The following is a 23,424-nucleotide window of genomic DNA, read 5'->3' as shown; positions in this document are numbered from 1 at the left end:
GGTTAATATACCGTTCTTCCGGATAATTGCTACCTGGATTTGCACGAGTTCACGCGTTTCCTGTGTAGTCCCGCAAGGTTGACTCTCTCACCTGCCACGCTCCTAAAGGGAATGAAGGTCCGTAAGGCGAGTCGTCGCCTCGTGTCGTCGCCTCGTGTCGTCGCCTCGTGTCGCTCATCGATACTCTGACTCGATTCCATCCATCGGACTTTTGATTTCACGCCCGACTCGTCTCTCGAGTCTCGCGCGTCGATTCACGTCGCGAATAATGCGAGACGGCAATTGGACGCATTTGTTATCGTGATTTCGTGCCTCTTAAGATCCTCCGCTTTTTGTATTAATCCTCATTAATTCGTCATCAGCGATATTTGAGCCGAATAAGTCGAATTTAACGCGTCAACATTTCTCGCTTATTGTTTCCGCGCTCGAGTGACTCGAAATTACAAATTATATGCATATGATAAGTGATTAAAAATAGTCCTTGCACATTGAAAGAAAGGATATCCAAGAAATAGCGAATATTTATTCTCAGTGGATATCGATAACGTATTTACTTATATTAATATAAACTATTTTTCAAATAAGAAAATATATACTTTCTTGAAACCTCAAGAGAAAACCTCAAGAGACCTTAGCTTCTCACGCAAACAATTGGTTATGCTGATTAAATAAAAGACTTATATTCAGATAAATATATTATCAGTATCCGCCAAATAAATATTTACTATTTTTTATATATTTTTTCTCAGTATAGTTTTTATCTTGTTCAAAATAGACCATAGAATAATTTTTTATCGGCGGTAATTAAACAGCTTGTAATTCTCACGACGCGCTGCAGTCTCTCAGTTTGCTTCGCATCCTCGATTACTCTTTCTCTCTCCCCTTCCCCTTCATCGCCGATCTCACGCTTTTTCATTACTCTGTACGTCGTTGCCCGTGACTCGGTACGCATTTTCCGCGCGACGCGAGCGGTGAAAAAGGGCGGTGGGAATAATAAAAGTCTCTGTCCGGCGTCGTGTGTACGGCGTCGTTTGTGTTTCGTGGGAAGATCTCACGACTTACCTCCGACCCCGGCGACCTCCGCGTTAGCCGACTTAGTCCACCCACGAGGAGAGCATTCCCGACAAACTCACCTTTTCGTTCCTTCTTTCTCGATAATTAAGCGATGCGCTGCGATCCCGCGAGTCGACCGGAACGACGGTACCTTCGTTCGTGGATAAAGGAGAGAGAAAGAAAGGTTTAGAACGTTATTGACTCTCGTGTTTTCATTGTTTGCGGAAATCCAATATATCCGGCGAACACGTGATATCGTAAAAATAGAACGAAAGAACGTTTCTATGCTGCAAAAAGCACAGAACGATTCCGAACAGTATTTGCAGTCGTTTGATTTCACGATTAATCAAATGCAATATTCACTTTTGGATCAAAGATACATTCCTTTATATCTTGTTTTAGATTAAAATTCCGAAGTGTTTTAAATATTAATGAAACAGTAGAGGCGCGCGTTTCTCGAAGCAAACACGACACGGAAAAGAAAACAATAAAAGCACGCCAATAATTTCGAACGATTGCAAAGCGCCCGTTCCGCCTTGCCCGCGGAATTAAAAATTCACGATCCAATTTACGTTCGGCGATTTATCGCGGCTTAGATAATAGACTCAGGTAGGAACTCGACCGCCTGCCCGAGGCTCCGAATTATCTGCGGGGCAATATGCCTTGAAAATATGGATCGGTTTCTTGCCGAATTATATGCGGGGCTGTATGCCTCGGAAATGTGGACCGTATACTCACGGGATTTCTTTGAATTTCACAATGAGCGATCATAGCGAAAATTGCGCACATGTCGCGAACTTCAAGCAAGGCGGGTGTTGTACTCTCTAAATTACTTTGAGCGAAATTTCACTCAAAAAGACAGTCGGATTACTTGAGTGATTTATTTTAGATAGAGTGAATTTTCCATTCTGAATCGTCGAGTGAATGTTTTCATTCGACATCAAAGAATCTAATATACTTGATCGTCTTGTAGGTGAAGAAATTTGCTCTGAGAGGGTTGACAAGTTCGCGTTCCTACGTTCCTCTTTCAAACTGAACGGCGTCGAGCGGTAGGTCGCGATGTTTTGATTATTAATACGTCGTATATCGCAAGCTGACGCCATTTAATAATGCGCTTCACTGAGGAGGAACATTGGTTGAGCGTTTACTGCCGCCGCAATCCCTACATTCGTCTCTTTCTCTCTTCGGCTACCCTTTCGCGGCGTTATTTAATGGCCTTTAATGGCCGCATTTATACACCTCGCCACCTACTTCTTTTCTCGTTCTTACGTGCCCGGCATTTTATGCGGTGCGATAATGGGGTCAAGTCGTTAATACCCGCACGGTTCACTCGAGAGAGTTGCCCTCCCGAGCCGCCTCCCAGAAAGCGCGAAAACAATCGGGCTCTGCGCCTCGTTTGCGATACATCTCGGTTTTTTTACAACAACGATTGCGTGTTTGAGAACGCCTGATGATATATCTCACGATCGTCTGCTACGCAGATTGCTCTCTAAATCCCTAATATTACTGATAACCTCCTGATCGATTTCATCGTTCGCCCTGATTGCTCAATACTATTAAACACACATTTTGACTAGTTAAAACCCAAACAAGATCTCATCGAGATAAATTACAGTAGCAACAGATCACACCGAGAATTAAGTAAAGACATCTCTTGCTAGTTAAGCTCAGATATCTAGAGGCTTATTTGCATCAACTTCTCTCGCTCAATGATGAAAACCGCCGCAGCTTTACCTCGATTATTTGCCGAGTCGGAATTTTAGTCCCACTTTCGGCCTGAACTTTCTAACATCTGTACATTCTTAAGGATCAGTTTATGTTTAATACACATGGAAACTCAGTCAAGTCCTACTTGGACCCTTTAAATGGCGGGAAACGCACAAAATGCCACTTGTAAGTCCTAAAGAGGACCTCTCGGCATTGAATTGTTCCATAATGTTGAAATTAAGCGTCTGGCGTCGATCTAATTTCTCACCATCGTATTGTTCACGTAAGAATCTATTATGATGTCGATTATTTATTGATAGAATCAAAAGAAGTTGATATTGTAGACTACGAATATCAAAGTAAGCGTCAAATAAGATGCTGAAGTCGAAAGTAGGGTCCAAATTTCGACTCGCGTTCTCGCTGACGACAATCTTCCGGATATTTTTCTGCCGGATTTGCTCCAGGCTCCCGCTGGTGCACAGATCTGGTTGGAATTTCTTGTTGCGTCTCTCATCAAGACTCGACAGTCATGCCATCCGATTATCGTGTCATTAGGCGTGAGGTGTGAACACGGCTAGGCACAAATTTTCGTGATCCACAAAAGGATCCGGATTGTGGATCGCCCGATGTCGTTATTCGGAATGACTCGGCCGTTGCTGCAATCCCCCAATCGACGAAGGTCGTTCCACCGGTCGGAACTGGCTTTGGATAATTGGTCGATTACTTCGGTTATTTAAGCAACTCTTAAAAGACCCCGAGGCAATTTCGTGCGGCGCGCCAATGTGAGCTCGCTCGCGCTTCGGCGAATTTATTTTCTCTTAATTTCCATTGCCCCTCTTTTGTGCGCGGCGAGCCGGCGCTGTAGTTTTCAATTGGCCCAATATATGCGATACAATCGACGCGCCACCGCCGAACGATATTTATCCAATCCTGCTTGATTGAAGATTACGATATGAGCGTATGTGCGTCATGGAGAGAATTCGGCGTGCCACGAACGAGGCTCGAAAGAGCCGTGTGTAGGCGCGAAGATATATCTTCTCGCACTCGTGTTGAACAGATCTGATATTTATCTTTTATTTATTTATTTATTTACGTCGTAATTGCGTTTTTGTGTTGAATTCTAACAAATTGATAGGTTGAGTAAACCAGATCACAGATATGATCGATACACTGAGAAAAAGATACTTGGAAATTTATTTGTGGAATATAAGAGGTTTATTCGCAGTAAAAAAATAAACTTTATTTCACAAAGATAAACTCTGATGAATAAATTCTCAGGTACTTTGTTCCTAGTGTGATGTTTCGTGATCGTTTCATTATTAAGTTAAATTTTGAACTCACTTTTACACGCGAATCAGAAATTTGAAAAAAAAAGATACACCAAAACTGCACTGACAAAATGAAAGCAATTTGGTTATCCCTCAAATTGAGTTCGTTAACTCGATTTGAATTGTTGCAATTGATTCTTTTTTTTATAGTGTAGCACACTTTTCGTTTGCCATTCAGTCGATTGTTCCGAGTATTCAGCGAGCACTGCTGCGCCATTGATTGAGAACCAGCGTCTATTTAATTTGAAAATTTGCTCTCCTTTAAACGTAGAATTTTACGAAATTATTCGCGTAGCAGTTCTTGCAATATACTTTCTCTCTCTCTCTCTCTCTCTCTCTCTCTCTCTCTCTCTTTCTCGTAATTTCCACTTCGATGTTTGCCGGGGCGGACACGACGTTCATTTCGCGTAGGTGGGGCGATCGTGAAACTCTCCTCCGCGGCGCAAGACGAATTCGTCGCGCCTAATTAGACGTAACGAGCGGCTCTTAATACGGCTCCCCATATCCCCAAGCCACGGTGGCTATATATCGCGGTACGACCAGCACTCGGCCGGACTCAACAAATTCCCGCGAAAAGACCGAAGATCAGCTTAACGACGCCACGCGTTAAGTACGGCGTACGCGCCGGATTAATGCAATTATGTCGGTGTAATGCGACGCCGGTGCCACTGACGTCATCGCGACACACGTTCACTCGGCTCTTATTTTTGTACACGACGTACACTCGTTGCCGGATATTCGTGTTCTTTCTGGGAACGCTGACTGAGTTCTCCGGTCTCCCACTTTTTCTCTATCCGCATGCCTCAGATAAATTGCCGTCGCAATTGCAGCGCCTCTCGTTGCACAAGCTATTTTTACGTTCGTCGCGCTTGATCCCCCGGACATCCGCCACTGCGACATCCGGAAAAGTGTCGTCGAACCTGAACTCGAGATCGAACGATGCGAGCCGCGTAAGCTGCACCTCGAATCTACGTATATACGTTTCCATTACGCTGTCTGCTATTAAAACTCTCCGTGGATTGCGATCGCGACTGACTGACTGACTGACTGACTGATTGACTGACTAAACAACTAACTAACTAACTAACTGACTGTCTGACTGACTTATGTGCGGTTTACCGAATTCTACCCGGTAATTGCGCCATCGATTAAGCCACGCGTGATTTATTAATCACTGCTAGCAGCCCATTACCTATCCGAGGTAAGCGATTTAATTTCGCTCTAATTAAAACAGACTGAACGTCGGTACGATGCGCAATTCGCCCACTCGTTTAATGAACGCACGCCGAGACGACGTATAAATATCGGGATAATTAGTTCGTAATTCCGCAACGCGCCGCCGCTCGCGAGATTGTTAGCTGTTCGTGCGGAGAAAGCGGCGAGTGTAAAATTACACGAGATTGCCTCGCGCCGACAATTTCCTCGTGAAAATTCCTCTTTTATTTCTCTCTCTCTCTCTCTCTCTCTTTCTCTCTCTCTTTCTTTCTTTCTCTCTTTCTCTCTCTTTCCCTGGGCCGGTCCTTACGGCGATACGTCGAGATCGCGTGAAAATCATCGCGATACAATGCTTTTGACGTCTGGAGCACCATCCCCTTTCGCTCGTTCTTGCTCGTTCACTTCCTGAAGGGAACTACTCTTGGGAACTAAAAATAAACGACTACTTTAACACGTGCGGTGTACGGCGATCGTAACGTAACGACGCCGCGATACGTTCGTCCAGATGCAACTGCCACGGAAGGGGATACGATGCGACAGATACAGATGGAAAGTCTCAGCTCTCTCTTTTCTCTCTCTCCCTTTCCCTTTCTCTCTTTCGTTCCGATATAAATTTTCTAACGCGGTAGAATAAACGAGGAACTCGAGTAGTTTCCGATTGAAGATACAGTCAGCAGAAAGCTCGCAACATTTTTTTTTCATTAAAGATTTCCGCAACGCAACTGTATATCCAACGAGAGAATTTATTTTTCAGTAATTCTCAGGCGAATTTTCCTGTTGGCCACAGGATGCATTTCGAAATTCGATGCCATGCGTTCATTTTACAGTTGATAGTTAGGAGATTACTAGAAAAAATACTGTTATCGACGTGGCTGTTGAAACTTTTTTAATCGCATAACGTATCGCTGGCGCACGCTCGGCTATCGTCGGGACATTACGCGCGACTCGCTTTCTACAGAACATTTGTTTTTGCCTCGTGTCCCGAAGTTGTCCGTACGACTTCGGCTTTTCGCGAATACAAACGGGAGGAATATTGTAGCGGCGCAAAGTGCCCCAAGGTTGGTGAATTTATGGCGTGTAACTGACGCGAATGGAACGACCCGCTTCGAAGGGATAAGAAAAGGACTGAAATTTATGATCGATACGTGGTGCGTGTTGTTTGCCGGGATGGTCTGCGGTAAACAATCAAGTGCGTACGTGCCGCAACGCGATTATTGTGTGCGCCGCGTCGGGTGGGCTCGAAAGGCGGCCGTGTATAATCAAAATATAATATAACACAATTCCTCTTTCTGTTTACAGACCTGGTTCTTCACCGACAGGGAGGACCCGTACTTCCAGAATCAGACGAGTGAGTAACCCTTTCTCTGCAATATTCTCTAATCTTACCTATATATGGCAAAACCAAATAAATCGTCCAGTCGTTTGCATCTGTCGCTTCAGCTGTAATTTTTATTTAAAGTCTCATAAGTTTGCTGGTAATTTTTCTTTTTTAATTCTGACTATTGATACGGTTCTAAATTTAAACACAAATTTCAAGTGACGACTGTTAATACGGGCTTTAGTCTGCCGTATTGCAGATCGATTTTTGGTCCTGCCAGAATTTGTGGTTTAACGGCGAGACTTACAAGGCAACACTGCGCTCGATTTACGACTGCAATAGTATGTATTTATCGAAATTGCTTGTTGTAACCGGCTGTGAGAATCCGCAAGAGCGGGTAGTAGAATTGCGCGAGGCATGATCGCGACGACTCTGTCCCGTTTAATTCTGACAATCTCGAAATCGTGAGAACACCTGTCGATGCGCGAACTCGTAAATGTTTTCCGTATAAATGGCTCTATTAAAAAAGAAACCCGGGCTAAGTGTACGTATATCCTTGGTGTAATATGAGGCACGATGGATAATTACGACGGCGGACCTTAATGGCCGCTCTCGTTTATGCGATAATTGCTGGCGAAACGAGCGCGTGTGCAGGAGCTCGTCTCGTCCGCTCGTAGAAACCGAGTCGCTCGTCAATCATTTCGAAACTTTAGTCATATCTGCTCCGTCTCTCGGCTCTCAGGATCGGATTAAGGTGCGGTTTATTTGGGCAATTGCCTGAGGGCGCCAAAACAACAGGAAAATGATGTCACCTCTCTATATATTCGCTCTATTTTATATTTAATATCACGAGACACGGCGCATCGCGCAAATTTAGCAGTCGATTAATTAACCGGTTAATTTGGGTTAATCCAAATTAATCGTGGGTGGACATTAGTAATTCAGCGGAACTTGACTAATTTGCTACATTCGCTCATCTAATCCACCGTGAATCTAGAAAATCTGGTTTGTCTGAATATTAATACACTGAGAGAAAAACATTTTTCGCTGGGTACTAATGACATACTTATTTATGCTAATGTAAAATATTTTTCAAATAAGAGAATATACATTTTCTTGTAACCTTTGCTTTTTATGAAAGTTATTGCTTGTTCCATTTAAATTAAAAAATTTAGATTTAAGTAAATATGTTATCAATATCTCCACCAAATAAATATTCTTCATTTCTTTAGATATTTTTTCTGTCAGTGTATAACAGTTATAGCATATAATAATTACAGTATATTATGCGCGCGCGCACACACACACATACACGCAACCTGTGGAAACCTTGTTTTATGATCATCATATCGGACTTGTCTCATATCTCATACAATCTACGACATACTATGTTCAGGAATAAATAAAAAAGAAAAGATGCTCTACTTCGGCTGATTTTGTTCTCGTTGGGGGGAATGTCTCACTCGTAAATCGTTTATCGCTTAGTTTGTGTCGCAAATACGTTAACGCGCCAATATCGGATAATTATCCGTTGATCGAGACACCGGATGTCCAATAAGAAAACGAAACGTCGAGTGAGAGACTGAGAGTCAGGCGAACTCGGGCACGTGTGCGCGAGTTGCTCGAATTAGGTTTCTGTATACACTAGAACGACCGGTTTGCGCGAGCTTCTCCTGCACGCATGAATATTGCACGAGCCCTCGAGAGTGATCGATCGATCGATCGCGTCGATAGCCACCCTACGCGCAGAACTTTAAAACTTGGCATCGAGCACTTGGAGTGAGCACACGATGTTTATGACGAACAGATTAAACTGTTTTGACTATTAAACTTCGCATTACAATTAATTACACGGGACCGCGTGTTTGCTCGCGTGTTAGTTGCTCTCTAGCGAGTTCATCGATGACACTGGAAAATATAGAGCAATATCTTAATTAATCCTGGAACTCTGAACACTAAAAAGTTACACTCCAAACGTGGGTAAATTTTACACAGCGTGTTTTCATTTGCTTATAACTTTTGGAAAAATGATCGGAATTCAATCTTTTTTTTTTAATCGTCGAAGAATATGCATCTATTAATTTTTTCGCGATTCAATAAAGTTGAGAAAAGTCATAGTAAAAAAACAAGACACATGTTTACACTTCTAAGGTTAAGAACGGTAACGTTTGAAAAGTTGGTCTGGGTTAATTTTACCTATTTATTTAAGGTTCTAATCTAGGGAGAGAGTGGAAATGTTTTCTCTCAAACTTATACGAAGAGGATATTATAGCTTTTTTCTTTTCATATAAATTCTTTTCAATTTTATGTTTTTACACAAGAATATTATAGTTTTCCTTCATATTAATTTTTTTCAATTTGACTATGTTTTTAATAGTCCAAAAATATTATAGACTATCAGTAAAGTTTGTCTGGTTAGGGAACATGACAAATTTCGCTAGAAATATAGCGAGTGTTTTAATAGCACGTTTCGGTTCTTGAAATATAAGTAGCACACATGAAATAAGGGTAATAGTGAATTACTACAGAATAACGATCTATTCCTCGGCTGCAAAATCTCACAGTGATTTTTGCCGCAAAATTCTCGCCGTATATTTGAATCATTTACACATCAATGAGATGTTCTCGTACCTCGTTTGATATTCCTGTCTCTTATCTTGTTGCAATTCAAAATTGCATTCGCGCTTTATATTCGCGCGTGAGTCAGTAGCGAGTACCGAGGATAATAACTGCAACGGCGAATTCTAATCGGCGAAATCGTTGCCGGCTTGCTATAGTGCATACCAACTGCACCCTCGGGCGCGGATGCAGATGACGAGGAGGCGGAGAAAACGGATAATGAGAGACGGCGGCTGGCGAAGGGCGGAAGGATGCACTGCGAACGCGAATAGTATATCGTGTGGCGGACGAGGTGAGAAGCGAGTCTTCGCGAAGAGTCCGTGCAGTTTCGATCATTTCGGATGCATAACTGGCGCCGTGTTCTCGACCGAGTGCAGGAGTTGCGAAAGAGAAAGTATCTCGCTATCGTGGTATCGTAGCGCGCGCATTAATCTCTCGGACGACGAAACGCGAGATGAAAAATGATAACGCGTGCGCACAATCCACACATGCCCGTAATTTACGAGATGAACTTGAAATCAGACGGTGATTAGCTTATTTCCGCGTTTCAGAGGTGGAAATGCGGACGGTGGAAAATTCGTCAGAGACATTGCAATTATTTCATAAAAATCATCTTAACTCTGGAATCCTAAATACGGATATAAAATTTAATAAGTTTGAGGTCTCTAAAAAAGAGAAACATAAATAAGGCGAATAAAAGCTGACACTGATCCTGCAGCAACGGTCAACTTTACAAACGTTACTATTCCTAAAAACATGTGTCTTGTTTCTTTAATAAAATTTTTTCCCAATTTTGGACTGCTTAAGAATATTAATAGAATCATATTCCTCGATAATATTTCTACTTTGATTTAAAAAAAAAATGAAATTTAATTGAAAAAAGATGAAATTTTTAATTGAAAAAAATTTTAATCATTTTTCTAGAAGTTATAAGTAAAGGAAGATGCACTGGGTGAAATTTATCCATATTTAGGATTTTTAATGTTTAGGGTTCTAAAGTTAACAAAAAATTTACTTTACCTAAAATTTAATTAACAATTTGCGTTCTCAATAATTTCAGCGTATATATTTGCATTAAAATAGTTTCTTTATTTTCTCTTGAACAAAATAAATCGCTCTAAACTCTGCTAGTTGCGTCACTGGAAAACGTCACTGATCGGTTGCTAATTTGCATGATGAACGAGCCATCGTGAATGATCTCGCGCGAAAGAAATGACGAAATTTGCGCGGGTATCATTAGGAGCGCACGGGCGCTCCTTAATAAACTCGACATTATTTCATGCCCCGCTCATAACTCGGGCCGCGCATTAGTCACGAGCGGAGGCAGCGGAGCGTGGGTGGACGCGGGTCCCGAGGAGGATAATATCGGGTACGGAAGGACGCAGGAGGAGGGATGAGCACGCGAACCCTCGGGCACCGTCCGACATTTGACCTCACCACGCGCTCTGCACCGGTTTGCACCTCCGCGTCGGCCATTTCTCATTACAGTTCCTACCTGACTCGAACTCGATCCACCCTTCGTGGTTTGCCCAGGTGTGGATGCTGACAACTTCGCGCCGGAAATCTCGTGTGTAACGATGCGTCGAGAAATATCGTTTACGTCGAGGAATTGAAGCGAGATTAATTTCTCTGAAAATAAAATATGTAAAATTCTTTTTACTCCACCTACCATCTCATTAGATTATTCAATATTTGCTTATCTCGCATACTCTGTATTCGAGTAAATTGTTTAATTAATACATTATATTGTGTTTGAAATGAAAAATAAAGATTAAATTCAGGTGAAATATTGAGATCGAATATGACCAAATATAATATTAAACAATTCTTTTCTCTCTCTCTCATCGCGCGTCCCGCTTTCTGTATATTTACATATTTTCGCGTTGCACAATTATCTATTGTCAGGATATTACTGTTGCAATGTCAATGAATAAATTTTACTGCAACGTAAAATTGCCATCAGTTTTCATGCCTCTATTGTGTATTTTCTTTTTTTTTATAAAGCTCAAATTTGAAATATTTGATTTAATTTAAGACGATTATATTTATGATCTCGATTTAAGACGATTATATTTATGATCTCGATGTTTGGCAAAGAATACTTCGTATATACATATGTGTGAGTGTGTATTTCGATCGCGATATATCCTCCCGTTGAGGCGGTGGTAGCGCTCCCGAAGAAGCGTGAACCATCAGCCCGAATTAATTAGACCGTCGTGGCAGCGGCTCGTAAGGATGATTATTAACCTCTTAATTAATTGCACGCCCACCCCGCAACTCAACTCCCTTCCTTTGCTTTCAGACGGCCACATGATCGACACCAAGTGTTCCTCCTCGCACAATCGGCGGGCCCTATGCTGCAAGATGTCTGTTGAATTCGACAGATTCCTCGCCAGCAATCGAAAGTGAGTTTCTTAAAACTGAAATTTTGATAGACGCATCATATTGAACATTAACGCTAACAGAATGCTAACTTCAATAAGGTTTAAACAATTTTACAGAAATTGTAAACGCTAGATACAAAATGTAATTTGTTTCGAATTTCCTTTTTGTATCTTTTGGCGTTAAAACTATAATAGTATTTCCGAGGCGAAATTTTTGATCCTGGAAATTCTGTCGAACTTGAAGAGATTTCAAGTGAAAAATCTAGATATATAACAATATTAATAATTATATATAATTATATATAATTATAAATAATTATATATAACTTATCTCTTGATATTCGAATAATTGTTATCGCTTTCTCCATATTGAATCTTAAAGGAAGATTTACTTCAGAATTACTTAATTCTTGATTATTATTCTACTTGTATTTCCAGGACTAATATCCATAAATGTAAATTATTTATGATCTTTGAGAGCATAATCAATTTCAAATACGTTTTCACAAACCTTTATTCGATCATTTAAATATTTCTTGTTATATAAAACAAGAACTCTGTTCGCGTTCTGGCATTCTGCATTCGCAGTCTTATTATTATTTAGCATCCTGCTTCCTGGCTGTTTCATCGTAGTACTCCGCACACTAGTTCGCGAGACTGACGCTCACGTGATACGGTTTAATTGGAAAAACGCGTGTTAATTGAGGCGATGTCGCGACGAGAGCTTGATTGAATATTTCAAGAGCCAACGAAATATTGTAATCACTTGACGGAAATTGCGATTCGCTAGTGTGACGTAATGTAACGTTCAACCGCGAAGAGACTTGAGACAATGAGCAAAAAATGCTTACGTCATGCCGCGTCAATAGTCAACCGTCGCCGCGCGAGGACGAGCGATCAAAACAATCAACCTTATCATAATATTCCGGGCCGTCAAAGTGGCTACATCTATGTTCGCGCGTCGCGTATTTTTTCAGGCGTTTCCACGACGTTCTATTACGTTCTGTGGCGTTTTCTATCACACATTCCAATACGTAAATTATTATCTCGTGTATGACGTGCTTTACGTATGTTAGGTGAGTTCGTTATCGTTCGCGTCGGGTTATTGAAGTATTGAAACACCGAGTGGCGGCCTTTCCTCGGTATCGCGTTAATTAACACGCGGTTTCTCGATCGAATCGCGCCTACGCGAGTGTCAGTGACTATCCGGAGTGCCACGACGAAGTAGCCAGCAGAGCAGGTGTTGGAACGGGAAGTCGAGACGCAGGCGACGATATATCACATATTTCCAGGTATGTAACAGGAAGTTTTTGATATTGGCGTATGTTTAACGAGTTTATCAATAACAAAGAGATGCCCGAGTCGAAATTTATAGGCCGGTATGTCCGCAATCGGTTTATGATTTAATTAATAGCTTTATGGATGTTTAATTATTCGTCAATCTGTGCATGTATATTTGCTGCATATACCAACAAATATTAATCCAGACAGCTGGATAAATACGAATCTGTAATTAATCGCGCTTTCAATTAAGAATCGTAAATAATTCATAACTATGAACGCTAGCGAAATTTCCAATAAAAATGTAAAAAAGTATAAATTAAAAAAAGGAAAAGAAGAAAGAAAAAATTTGAAAGAGATGAGAATAAAATATATTATTCCTTTTACTCATGGACAGAGTTGTAAAAATATCAATTAAATTCGCCTTAATTTAATAATTGATTTGAGTAAATAATTTCTAATTTAATTAATTGACAATTAATATAAGCCTATTCAATTAAAAATATTTTAATTAACCACTGTTTCAAGAAATCTAATTAAAAATTATTCTATTAACGATTAATTTGAAGGAATTCAATTAAAAACTGTTGAATTAACGATTAAAACGAGCAAAAGTAATTAAAGATTATTCAATTAACGAATTGAACATAGTCAATGTAATTAAGAGTTATTTAATTGACAATTAAATTGATATAAACTTATATATGCTTTTATATATATATATATATATATATATATATATATATATATATAAACATATATTCAGCTCGGTTGGTTACATCAATTGGTTAATCGTCTTACTGCGCATTTCGATTAAATTTGCTTATATCAATTGTCAATAACCTTTAATTACATTGACTATGTTCAATCGTTAATCGAATAATCTTTAATTACTTTCGCTCGTTTTAATCGTTAATTCAACAGTTTTTAATTGAATTCCTTTAAATTAATCGTTAATTGAATGATTTTTAATTATATTTCTTGAAGTCAATGGTTAATTCTAATATTTTTAATTGAATAGGTTTATATTAATCGTCAATTAAATTCTTTAATTGATTGAAAGAGTAATTAATTATTCGCAATTCTGCTCATGTATCATTAAAGTACTCAATATTTGCTTATCTCTCATATTCTCTTTGTATTCGAGTAAATTTTTTAATTAATACATTGTTGTTTTTTAAATTAAAAATAAGAATTAAAAGCAAGTGAAATATTGAAATAGTTGAATATTAAATAATTCTGAAATGTTTTTTTCACATAGACAAAAACGGTCATAAATAATTTTTACTATCGAAATAAGACAATAACTTGTATAATATAAAATCTCGAGATTTTTTACTGGTCCTTGAAGCTCGACGGAATTTATTAATATGGAATTCAAACTTCGTCTCGGGTAGATGCGCATCTTCCTCGGAATGTTACTTTCTCCCGTGTTAATTAGAAGGCTAATTAAAATCGACGCTGCCGTCGACCTCGCCCAAGGGCGCAACAGGTTGATTTTTCATACGCTTTTTATGTTGCCGCCATAGTCGCCGCGCTTATTAACATCTACACTTTCACTTGCTTTTTTAAAGATTTCAGACCTCGTTTAATTTGCGCATGTGTGCGCGAGTATTTATACATCGCAGCGGCTTTTTTTTACAAGAAAGAGATTTTGAAAACGATGAAATGATCTCTATTCAGAATGAATCATTCAAAATGCAAACGTAAAAATGCGTCCATTTATCCATCAATTTGAGATCAAATTTTCGCATCCTCCCTTCTGAATACATAATAAAACCGTATCCATCAGAATGTTATTCAGATTATCTGCGCGCGCCTCTATTTATACGTCGCGTGACATACTATACAATAACACACCAGCAGCGTAAAAGCGATAACGTATCGCTCGATGTGCCTGGGTTGATGAAGCGTGAATTTTTCTCGTGGAGAAAGGAGAAAAGAGGGAACTAGCTCTCGGGACCAAAAGTCATTCGCGATTTTCGCATTCGACGGCTATTTTCGCGATCCTACTTCGCTCGTGTCGCACACGTATGGCACAATAATAAGAATCACTTTCGCGATGTTCAGGCATGAGTAAGCATATTGTCTTCACGAATCGTTCTCCGAATGATCATCCTGGCGCCGATTTCAGGCGCAGACGGCGATCCGATAAGAAGCCGGACGTAAGGACACCCAGTATATCGCCAGTCGGACAAATAAATATCTCCGGTGAAGGCAGGTTTATCCGGCGCCGAGGTTATCTGGTATCGCCACGCGTGTCTCCGTTCTTTTCCTCCGCAATAAGCGTCCGGGTCTCCATTACCGGTTCGGCTATCCGGCTGAATGTCTCGATAACAGTAACGCCGATATCCGGCTCGATAACACGTCGATCTTATGCGCGCCAGCCGTGCATACGGCACGTCTTCTCCGCAGCCAGGACAATGACGTTAGATTCCTTTCCGGGCGCGAGCAAACGCTGACGTTTCCGCACCGGAGATTCGTACGGTAGATTATGCGCGGGCAGGCAGTTAGGTAGGCAGGTAGATGGGTCTATTATCTGCGAGAGATGGTACTAAATGCTTCTTCCTTATGAGATTGATACACGATACCATCGCGTCGTGACTGCTAGCCGTGTCGCTTCGACATTAGGAATGGGAGTAAGTTCGGTATGTGCCGAGGAATCCGAATCAATTCGATACTCTAACGCAAGGAATGCTCGCAATCTCTCTCTCTTTCTCTTTCTCTCTCCTTCTCTCTCTCTCCCTGTCTCTCTGCCGTCCGTCGACTTTGATGGTGCTCGGTGGTTGCGAACATAGGGTGAATATCCCCGCTTTTTTCTCTCGTTTCCCCGTCGGCTATTGTGCTCGGAGGCCCGACTGCGCGCCACGCAATTACGACGGTCTACTTCCAGAGGTGGATCATCGAGACCCTTTTGGGAAAAGATCTTTTACAGTTGTGACAGTTTTCCGTCCGCCCTTTTTGCTTGGCGCCGCCGAGTCCGGTTCTCCGGGTGTTTTGCCTTATTGTACGAATTTAGATACGAATTTTGGAGCTGTAAGGTACACTTTTGTTTTTTTCTTTCTATCTTTCGCCTTTGTACGGAATAGGCGCAGACATCAGCCTGCTGCGAACATTCCTTGAGGGATGAAAAGAAGACATTAATCCTTCGCCGCACGGATATTGAGGTCGTGCTATTTCGTAACCGCCAAGTGGCAATCGTTGGAATGCCAATCGTCATTCGTATTTTGTAGAAACAAACGTTTAAACAATTTTTTTCTTTTTATAAATATATAAGAGGGCGCGCGCGTTGGAAATTTTTATAAAAACTTATTCTCGAGTAACTTACGTTTGAATTGGCCGGTGTTCTCGTCTGATTGCTGAAATGATTTCACTTAAAATTATTGATTTAATCGAAAAATTCGGTGATCCGAGGTGCAAGATACTCAGGAATGAATCTGTGACGCATATGTCATGATCAATATGATTCGTGCTGCATCAGCTTTCCAAAAAATTCTTAGAAGGCGTTTACGGGTATTAGGTTGAAATTCGTCTTGGAAAATTATTGGGGACGGTAACAAAAGAGAGAGTTCTCGTTTACGAGTCCGAATAGCTCCGCCGTCCCTTGTCCGAAGGTTAATGGATTTGCATAGGTGCGTTTTTCGGGCGGGGGAGACGGCGGCAGCTGCAACAAAAGGCCGGTATGGTTGTCCCGTGGTGGTAAACGCGACTATGGACCTGCTACGTGATCGCAGGTAAACTGAGCTTCCGCGTTGTTTGCAAACGCGGTGTTATTGCTGCGGCTTAATCGTCGAAAATTCTGTGTTTGCCCAAGGTGGTTTAAACACCGACTAACGTACGCGGTCTTCGCAGCCCACGCATCCCCAAAATATTATCTCTACGCGAAGTGGCAGCGCCTAGGAAAACACACTTAATGGCCCGTCGCCGTCGCGACGACTCGTCACAAGCCAATTAAGCGTTTTAACGCACTCGCCGAACGTCCGTCCGTCTGTCCACTCGTTTCCTCTTGCTCGCGGGGGAACTTTTTACGGTTCATCTACGTGCCTCGTTGAAAACTTCGCTCTCGTCACGAGGAAAAACCGGTGATGCGCGACATGACGTAAGCTCTGCTCATCTTCGTATCATTTTTTTCTCGTGTTGAATGCGCGAGTCGTCGGAGAAACATCATGAAGTATGGTTGAGTGACAGTCAAATTTTCGTAATTGTTCGCGTCTTGGAAACTCAATATATTGCGCGATAATAATACAGGAAGTTCGCGTGTACGCACAGAAGAAAATTTGGTTGGATCAATCGAATGTCTGGTGAAATATGAGTGAACCAGAAATTCCGGTTGAAGTTACCAGAATTCTGTTCGAGTTTATAAGATTTTTCGTTAATTAGAACTTGTAACTTGAATAGAATTCTGATAACCGAATTTCTGGCTCATTTATATTTCATCAGACGTTTGGTTAGTCCAGTCAAACTTTTTTTTTCTGTGTACGGACAGAGAGATTCTTTCAGCTGAATAAGAGCGTTATATATTTTTTAAATTAATTAATTAATGAATATTAATGAATTGAAAATTAATGAATTTGTTTCGGAAATTCAAATTAGTCAAAAACGCGAAATAAATTTGTTCTACGAACAGATAATTACTTCCGTGCGTAAAAAATTTCTTCTGCGTAAATCTGTCAAATTGGAACGTCGTTCAGTAAGCTATAAATTTACCGAATCAATTAATCAATTTTTTTTTCGCATACATCACATTGCTATACGTGATTACCGATAACTACTGATTACTTGTTGGCACGCACGTCTTATTATGCTAATTTATTATGATTATCGTCGTCATGTGAGTTGTGGCATGCATGTAGAAAGACCTCGTCTTTGATCTCGTTTCGCGTCTCATTTCCATACATCGTCGCGCGCTACTTCCAGTTTATTTGTCCCGCTCGCCGCTCGGTCAAACATGCTCTCTGAGTACCGACGACAGATTGTTATGGGAAATTCGTCTACTGAATTCCCGACGGGCTGAGTGTTTTTTATACATCGCGACAAGATGTTTAATTGTTCAAGACATTACCCTCTGCCCTCTGTTACTCGTGATATGCGTTTCTCTCACGCTGTTTCTGAAAACTTAGCTATACCTTGAGATCTACTGTTTGTTCTACACGTTTATACGTTTGCAATACATTTCTCGTAGAATTTCATTTCGCTCTTGCCGTCGCGACCAACTTCACACGGCGCCGAAAATCGAAGGACACGAGTTGGGTTATTCTTCCTTCTTTCTTTCTTTCCGGAAAAACAATTAATATCATAGATCTTTTTCGAACTGACCAAACGAACACGTGCTGCTCGTGGTTTTCTTAGTCCTTTCCACGGAGGTCTACAGCGGTCGGGTGCTCTTTTGTGTTCTTTCAAAAAGTCTACAATACGCCACGATTCTGTGGTACGAGGCGCGACGAAGTAGGGACGGAACTTGAGAGAGAAAGAGAGAGAGAGAGAATGTAAAGGGAAGGTAGAAGAGGGTGGGCTGTCTCTCGTCGAGCTCGTCCTCGTGTCGTGAGGTCGAGACAGGGGGAAGAGATTAAAGACGGAGGGAAGTGGTACCAGCTGGCCAGGAGGAGACGATTCAATCTCCTCTACCTTCTTCTTACCAACCGATGCCTTTCGAGAGGGCATCGAGAGGACGACAGGAGATAGCCGGGGAAAGAGAAAAAGTGTCTCGGATGTCACATGCGGGTTTGCTGCGCTTCTTATTGCTCTTTCTGTCTTTAACTACCTTCCTCCGCTTCTACGGAACCCTATCCTCCTTGTCCTCTACGACCTCGAGTTTACTCTTCCTTCCATTTTGCATACATCGCATACAAAAGAGGGTAGCAGGTATCCGATAATCGTGAGTGCTCTAAAGAAGCGAGACCGCATTTAAAAGAACAATTGGTCGTTATGTAAAAATAATCCACAACGCATATGAAATATGTTTCAAAAATGAAAATTTGATATGTGATTTAAGAAGTATTTGATGAAAATTGAATACACGATTTAAGAAAATACACGATTTAAGTAATACTGAGGAACTGCGCAATCATTAAAAAAATCCAGCATGGTCAATTTTCTTCATTTGAAGGATATTCATTGACAAGCTTAACTCTTAAAAAAGAATAAAAAAGACGAAACTAGTAAAAAATAAAAATGATTTTTTTTTATTAATTTTAGTTTTATTTATGGAGAAGGTTGTATAGACCACTCATTGATAAATAAAAATTTGAGTCATAATTTTGTGGATCATTCTTGCATAATTATGGCTAATTAGAAAAGTCAAATGGCAAACTTAAAATCGAGTAACATTTCACAAAAATTTACGGTCGTGTCGTGAATCTGTTGGAGCAGTCAGGTAAATTCGCATCTCGGATTTCGAAAAGGTCTGGCGGGATAAGTCGTAGCTTTGAATCGTAAATTAAAAAGTTACGCGAGCGCACTGATTTAATGACCATGATGCGTCGCGACATGAGCTTGACGAGAGAGTTACATGATGGTTGTTCTTTTGAGTGAGTTTCTTAACTACGAGATTATATAGCCCGACCGCGAGATAACGCGTACGTACGTTTCCTTTCTTCGCGTGGTGAAGTTTTAGCGCTGAACGCGTCACGACACCTCATCCGTTTAATTATCACCGACGATTTCGCGCCTCGCTTCGTCCAATTATGCAGGTGTTTCACGCATAGCCGCTCAGATCCGTGGCGTCGATAAAGAACGAACGGCGTAACGACCGTGGCGTGAATTTACGGGATTCCACGCCGGAGACGCGTCTCCTGATGAAACTTTCGAGGACGAACGCTCCTGCGGAGAAGACGTTATCGGAAATTTTAACTCAACTATTTTGAGACAGAACCCGAGTAGGCTCGTTGGACAAATGTAAATATTTCGGAGAGAGTGTCGTTCGGTGCCAGGATTTCTACAGGATTAGGTGCGCGCCGCGTATTAGCTCCGCCTGTCCCTAACTAGGCCGTGCCGTTTGTACAACGATAGCTGCTATCATCTTCAAATAATACCTTTTTCTCCGGGAGATTTTGCGGCCGTCACCTGCGCCGGCATTTCGTTATCTTTCGACATACCTGACAACCGAAGGTCTCTTTCTCTCAATACGAAGATAAAGGATTGTGATAAGATAAAAGTTCAACGTAAAGATGTATCAACGTAAAGTTTGTTTGCAATGAACGCGTTTTCGTCGAAGGAAACAGAACTGCTAGTTCTTGGAATAAAATTTTCTCATAAAAGAATCAGAAACTCCGCGTTCCAAAAATTAACGTGTTGTTCGTTTATTAAAACCAAACACTAGAAAAATTATTTTTGTATTTGGAACTGAGATATTTGGTACATACAATTTGAAGTTACCAAATTTTTTACTTGTATCAAGTAGGATATATTAGTGAAAAAGGGAAGCACACAAGCGGCAATTAAAGTTTTCTGATTACCAAACATCTGGTTGATTCCATTTTAATCGAATTTTGTGTATCAAATTTTCGTTTTGCCGATAAAATTCTTTTTTTAGTATGAACTTCACGTTAATATAACCGAATATTTTTCTCCGTGTGCGTTTTGTCGGCGAGATACAAGCAGGTCTATATATCATCTATAAATAAAGAAAATAAATACTCCTCGATCTTTAATATTACACTTTAACGTATAATTATATCGTGTATATCGCGCGCGACTTAATACAATGAATCACCAATACCTCTACACACATATACACATACATATGCACAAAAGGCGCTCAGGCGGTGAATCAAGTGCGTAAGGTCTACTTGAGACACGACGTCGCAATTAAGGTGGACTTAACAAATTATAGACGCGTTACATTTGAGCCTTGAACATGTCTCGTACCGCACGTATGCAAATGCTGATACACGCGTACACAAGCGTACGAGTACGTCTCGATCGAGACGCGCGCCGACTTTAACATGCGCGTTGCAAATTAGAAGGGCAGCTCTTCCGCTTTTTTCGCGCCGTTTCTCTCTCTCTCTCTCTCTCTCTCTCTCTCTCTCTCTCTCTCTATCTCTCTATCTCTCTATCTCTCTCTCTATCTATCTATCTATCTATCTATCTATCTATCTATCTATCTATCTATCTATCTCTCTCTCTCTCTCTCTCTCTCTCTCTCTCTCTCTTTCTCTCTCTCTCTCTGTCGAATAACACCGCTTCGAACGCGGTTTCTCCGGTAATTACGGCGGATATCCTTGGATACAATTACCAACGCCACGAGCGCGCAGAGCAACATCACCGGTGCAAAAAACTTGCACCGCTCCTGGACACGGAGTTCCCGCAATGGTTAACGTCGCGTGACCGCGTATTATACATATATAGGGCTGCCGGTAATGCCGCATAATAAGCGTTTAGAGATGTCGGAAGGGCCTCGCGCTTTTCCCTTCTGTTTTTCGCTTCTTCGCCGTGCCGTTCCGTGATTCTCACCCTCGTGGGCGCTTCACCCTGCGTATGCGTCGTATTTAGATTTTCGAATGCGTTGGCGTAGGAGTACCGATTCCCGAACACGTACCAATCGTGCCAATCTTATCATTTTGGCCTTCAAATACGAATATTTAAACTTTTAACATAGAATATCTATATTCAATATATGTGTATATATATTTTTTTTATGTTGAAAGTATAAGATTGGCACGATTGATACGTGTTAGGGAATCGGCATTCCTTACGCCAACGCACTCGAAAATCTGAATACGAAGCATACGCAGGGTGAAGCGCCCACGAGGGTGAGAATCGCGGAATGGCACGGCGAAGAAGCGAAAAACAGAAGGGTAAAGCGCGAGGCCCTTCCGACATCTCTAAGCGCTTATTATGCGGCATTACCAGTAGCCAATCTTATCATTTTCCTTCTCAAATACGAATATTTAAACTTTTAACATAGAATATATGTCTATATTCAATATACGTGTATATATATTTTTTTATGTTGAAAGTTTTGTATTTAAAGACCAAAATAAGAAGAATATCCAGAATTGGGTACGTGTCCGGGCACTGATACTCTTTTACCTTAACAAGCCAAACGCTGAGCGTGCTCTCTGCCATACGAATCCCGAGGAATTTTCTACCAGTCGGACGCGATGTCCCACTCACTCTTTTTCGGCTATTAAAAGATTAGGTCCGTCTACTCCGAGCTCACACTTAACGCTTAGGATGTACCCGTGCGTCCGATTGTCAAGCTGAAATAACACACCGTGTTATTTCACCTTCCTGTGAGACACACAAAGCCTCGAATTATCGCGGCTCGTAGTTTATGAAATAGTTTGACGATTATTATGTGGGATTGCACTCTGGAGTAGATCGTACGGCGTGAATGTAGCTTATAACAGTCAAACGAAAGATGATGCACGCGTGATAACGTTCATAGCCATAATGATCCGTTTATATTCATAACGATCAAATATATTTTGTCGCTGGGGATTGGGAGGAGAAAGATGACAGACGATATTTGAATTCTGCCTGCTTGAATTTTTCTCGCGGGGAGGGGAGGACACATTTTGAGCGGCTATGAATGCTTAAAGAGTTCCACGACGTCGTGACGAATGGACAAACCGTATTCCCGTCTAAAGCTGCTTTTACAACGCCTCGGGTCTTCTAAAACGTACATAACGCGCTCTCCACGTGGACGTGGCTGCATTTATTTTCCAAATTAACTTCGTGTTCGACAGTTGCGAGACAAAGGATCGTATTCCGACCGCACATTTAGCATTAAGCGTGACCATCCATAAATTTCAGTTTATTCGCCTTGTGTGTATGTATATTAGATTCTATGTTATTCCAACTCGGGAATCAGACAACCACATTTACTGAACCACTGAATATGCGGTCAGAATACGGACCGAAATGAGAAAATACTGAAGTTGCAATTATTTTTTACGGAGTATTACTTTTTTCTTTTTTGAACGCGAAAAAATCTTGAAAAATACCAATGCCTGGACACTAACAATACTGGCACCTAAACTGAGAAAAAAATAGTTGATGTAACTACAATTATAGATATTTTTGACCAAACTATATTTTTTGTAATAAAATGATAGTAGTAACATGTATATAAGATCGTTATCGCTAACATTATAGCAGAATTTAATAAAAAAAATACTTTTCTTAGCGATAATTCACAATAATTATTTCTCTATGTGATTATAGTTACAAATATTAAACATTTTTCCCTTGGTGTACTCTGATTATATTTTTATTGCTTTGATTTTTATTTAAATTGCGAATATTTAACGTGTATATATTCAAAATATATGTATATATATTCTCTATGTTGAAAGTTTAAAGATTCGTATTTGAAACAATAAGAATGCTCAGAGTTAGGGGTACCAGTATCCAGAAATTGGTGTACACTGAGAAAAAATATAGGAAAATAATCTTGACTTCACAAAAGTAAATTTTATATTCCACAAATAAATTTCCAAGTATTTTTTCTTAGTGTATCTTCATCTTATTCATGTTTGAAAAAATCGTGCGTGAACTGCGCGAATTACGAGGGTGG

General features: G+C 40.7%; 1 protein-coding gene across 1 annotated transcript in view; it reads left to right on the top strand.

Moving 5' to 3' along the window:
* LOC116848058 (fringe glycosyltransferase) overlaps positions 1 to 23,424 on the top strand; it is a 136,085-nt gene that overhangs the window by 12,166 nt on the left and 100,495 nt on the right. The window contains exons 3-4 of the mRNA XM_032823805.1: positions 6,603 to 6,651; positions 11,543 to 11,645. Coding sequence (XP_032679696.1) covers positions 6,603 to 6,651; positions 11,543 to 11,645 — 152 coding nt within the window. The remainder of the gene's footprint in view (positions 1 to 6,602; positions 6,652 to 11,542; positions 11,646 to 23,424) is intronic.

This window comes from Odontomachus brunneus, unplaced genomic scaffold, assembly GCF_010583005.1.
Source record: "Odontomachus brunneus isolate Ranch 3 - 2012 unplaced genomic scaffold, Obru_v1 Obru_scaffold_005, whole genome shotgun sequence".
NCBI classification, from domain to species: Eukaryota; Metazoa; Arthropoda; class Insecta; order Hymenoptera; family Formicidae; genus Odontomachus; species Odontomachus brunneus.
The sequence above is the reverse complement of the archived record's forward strand: the minus strand, read 5'-3'. Positions and strand labels throughout refer to the sequence as shown.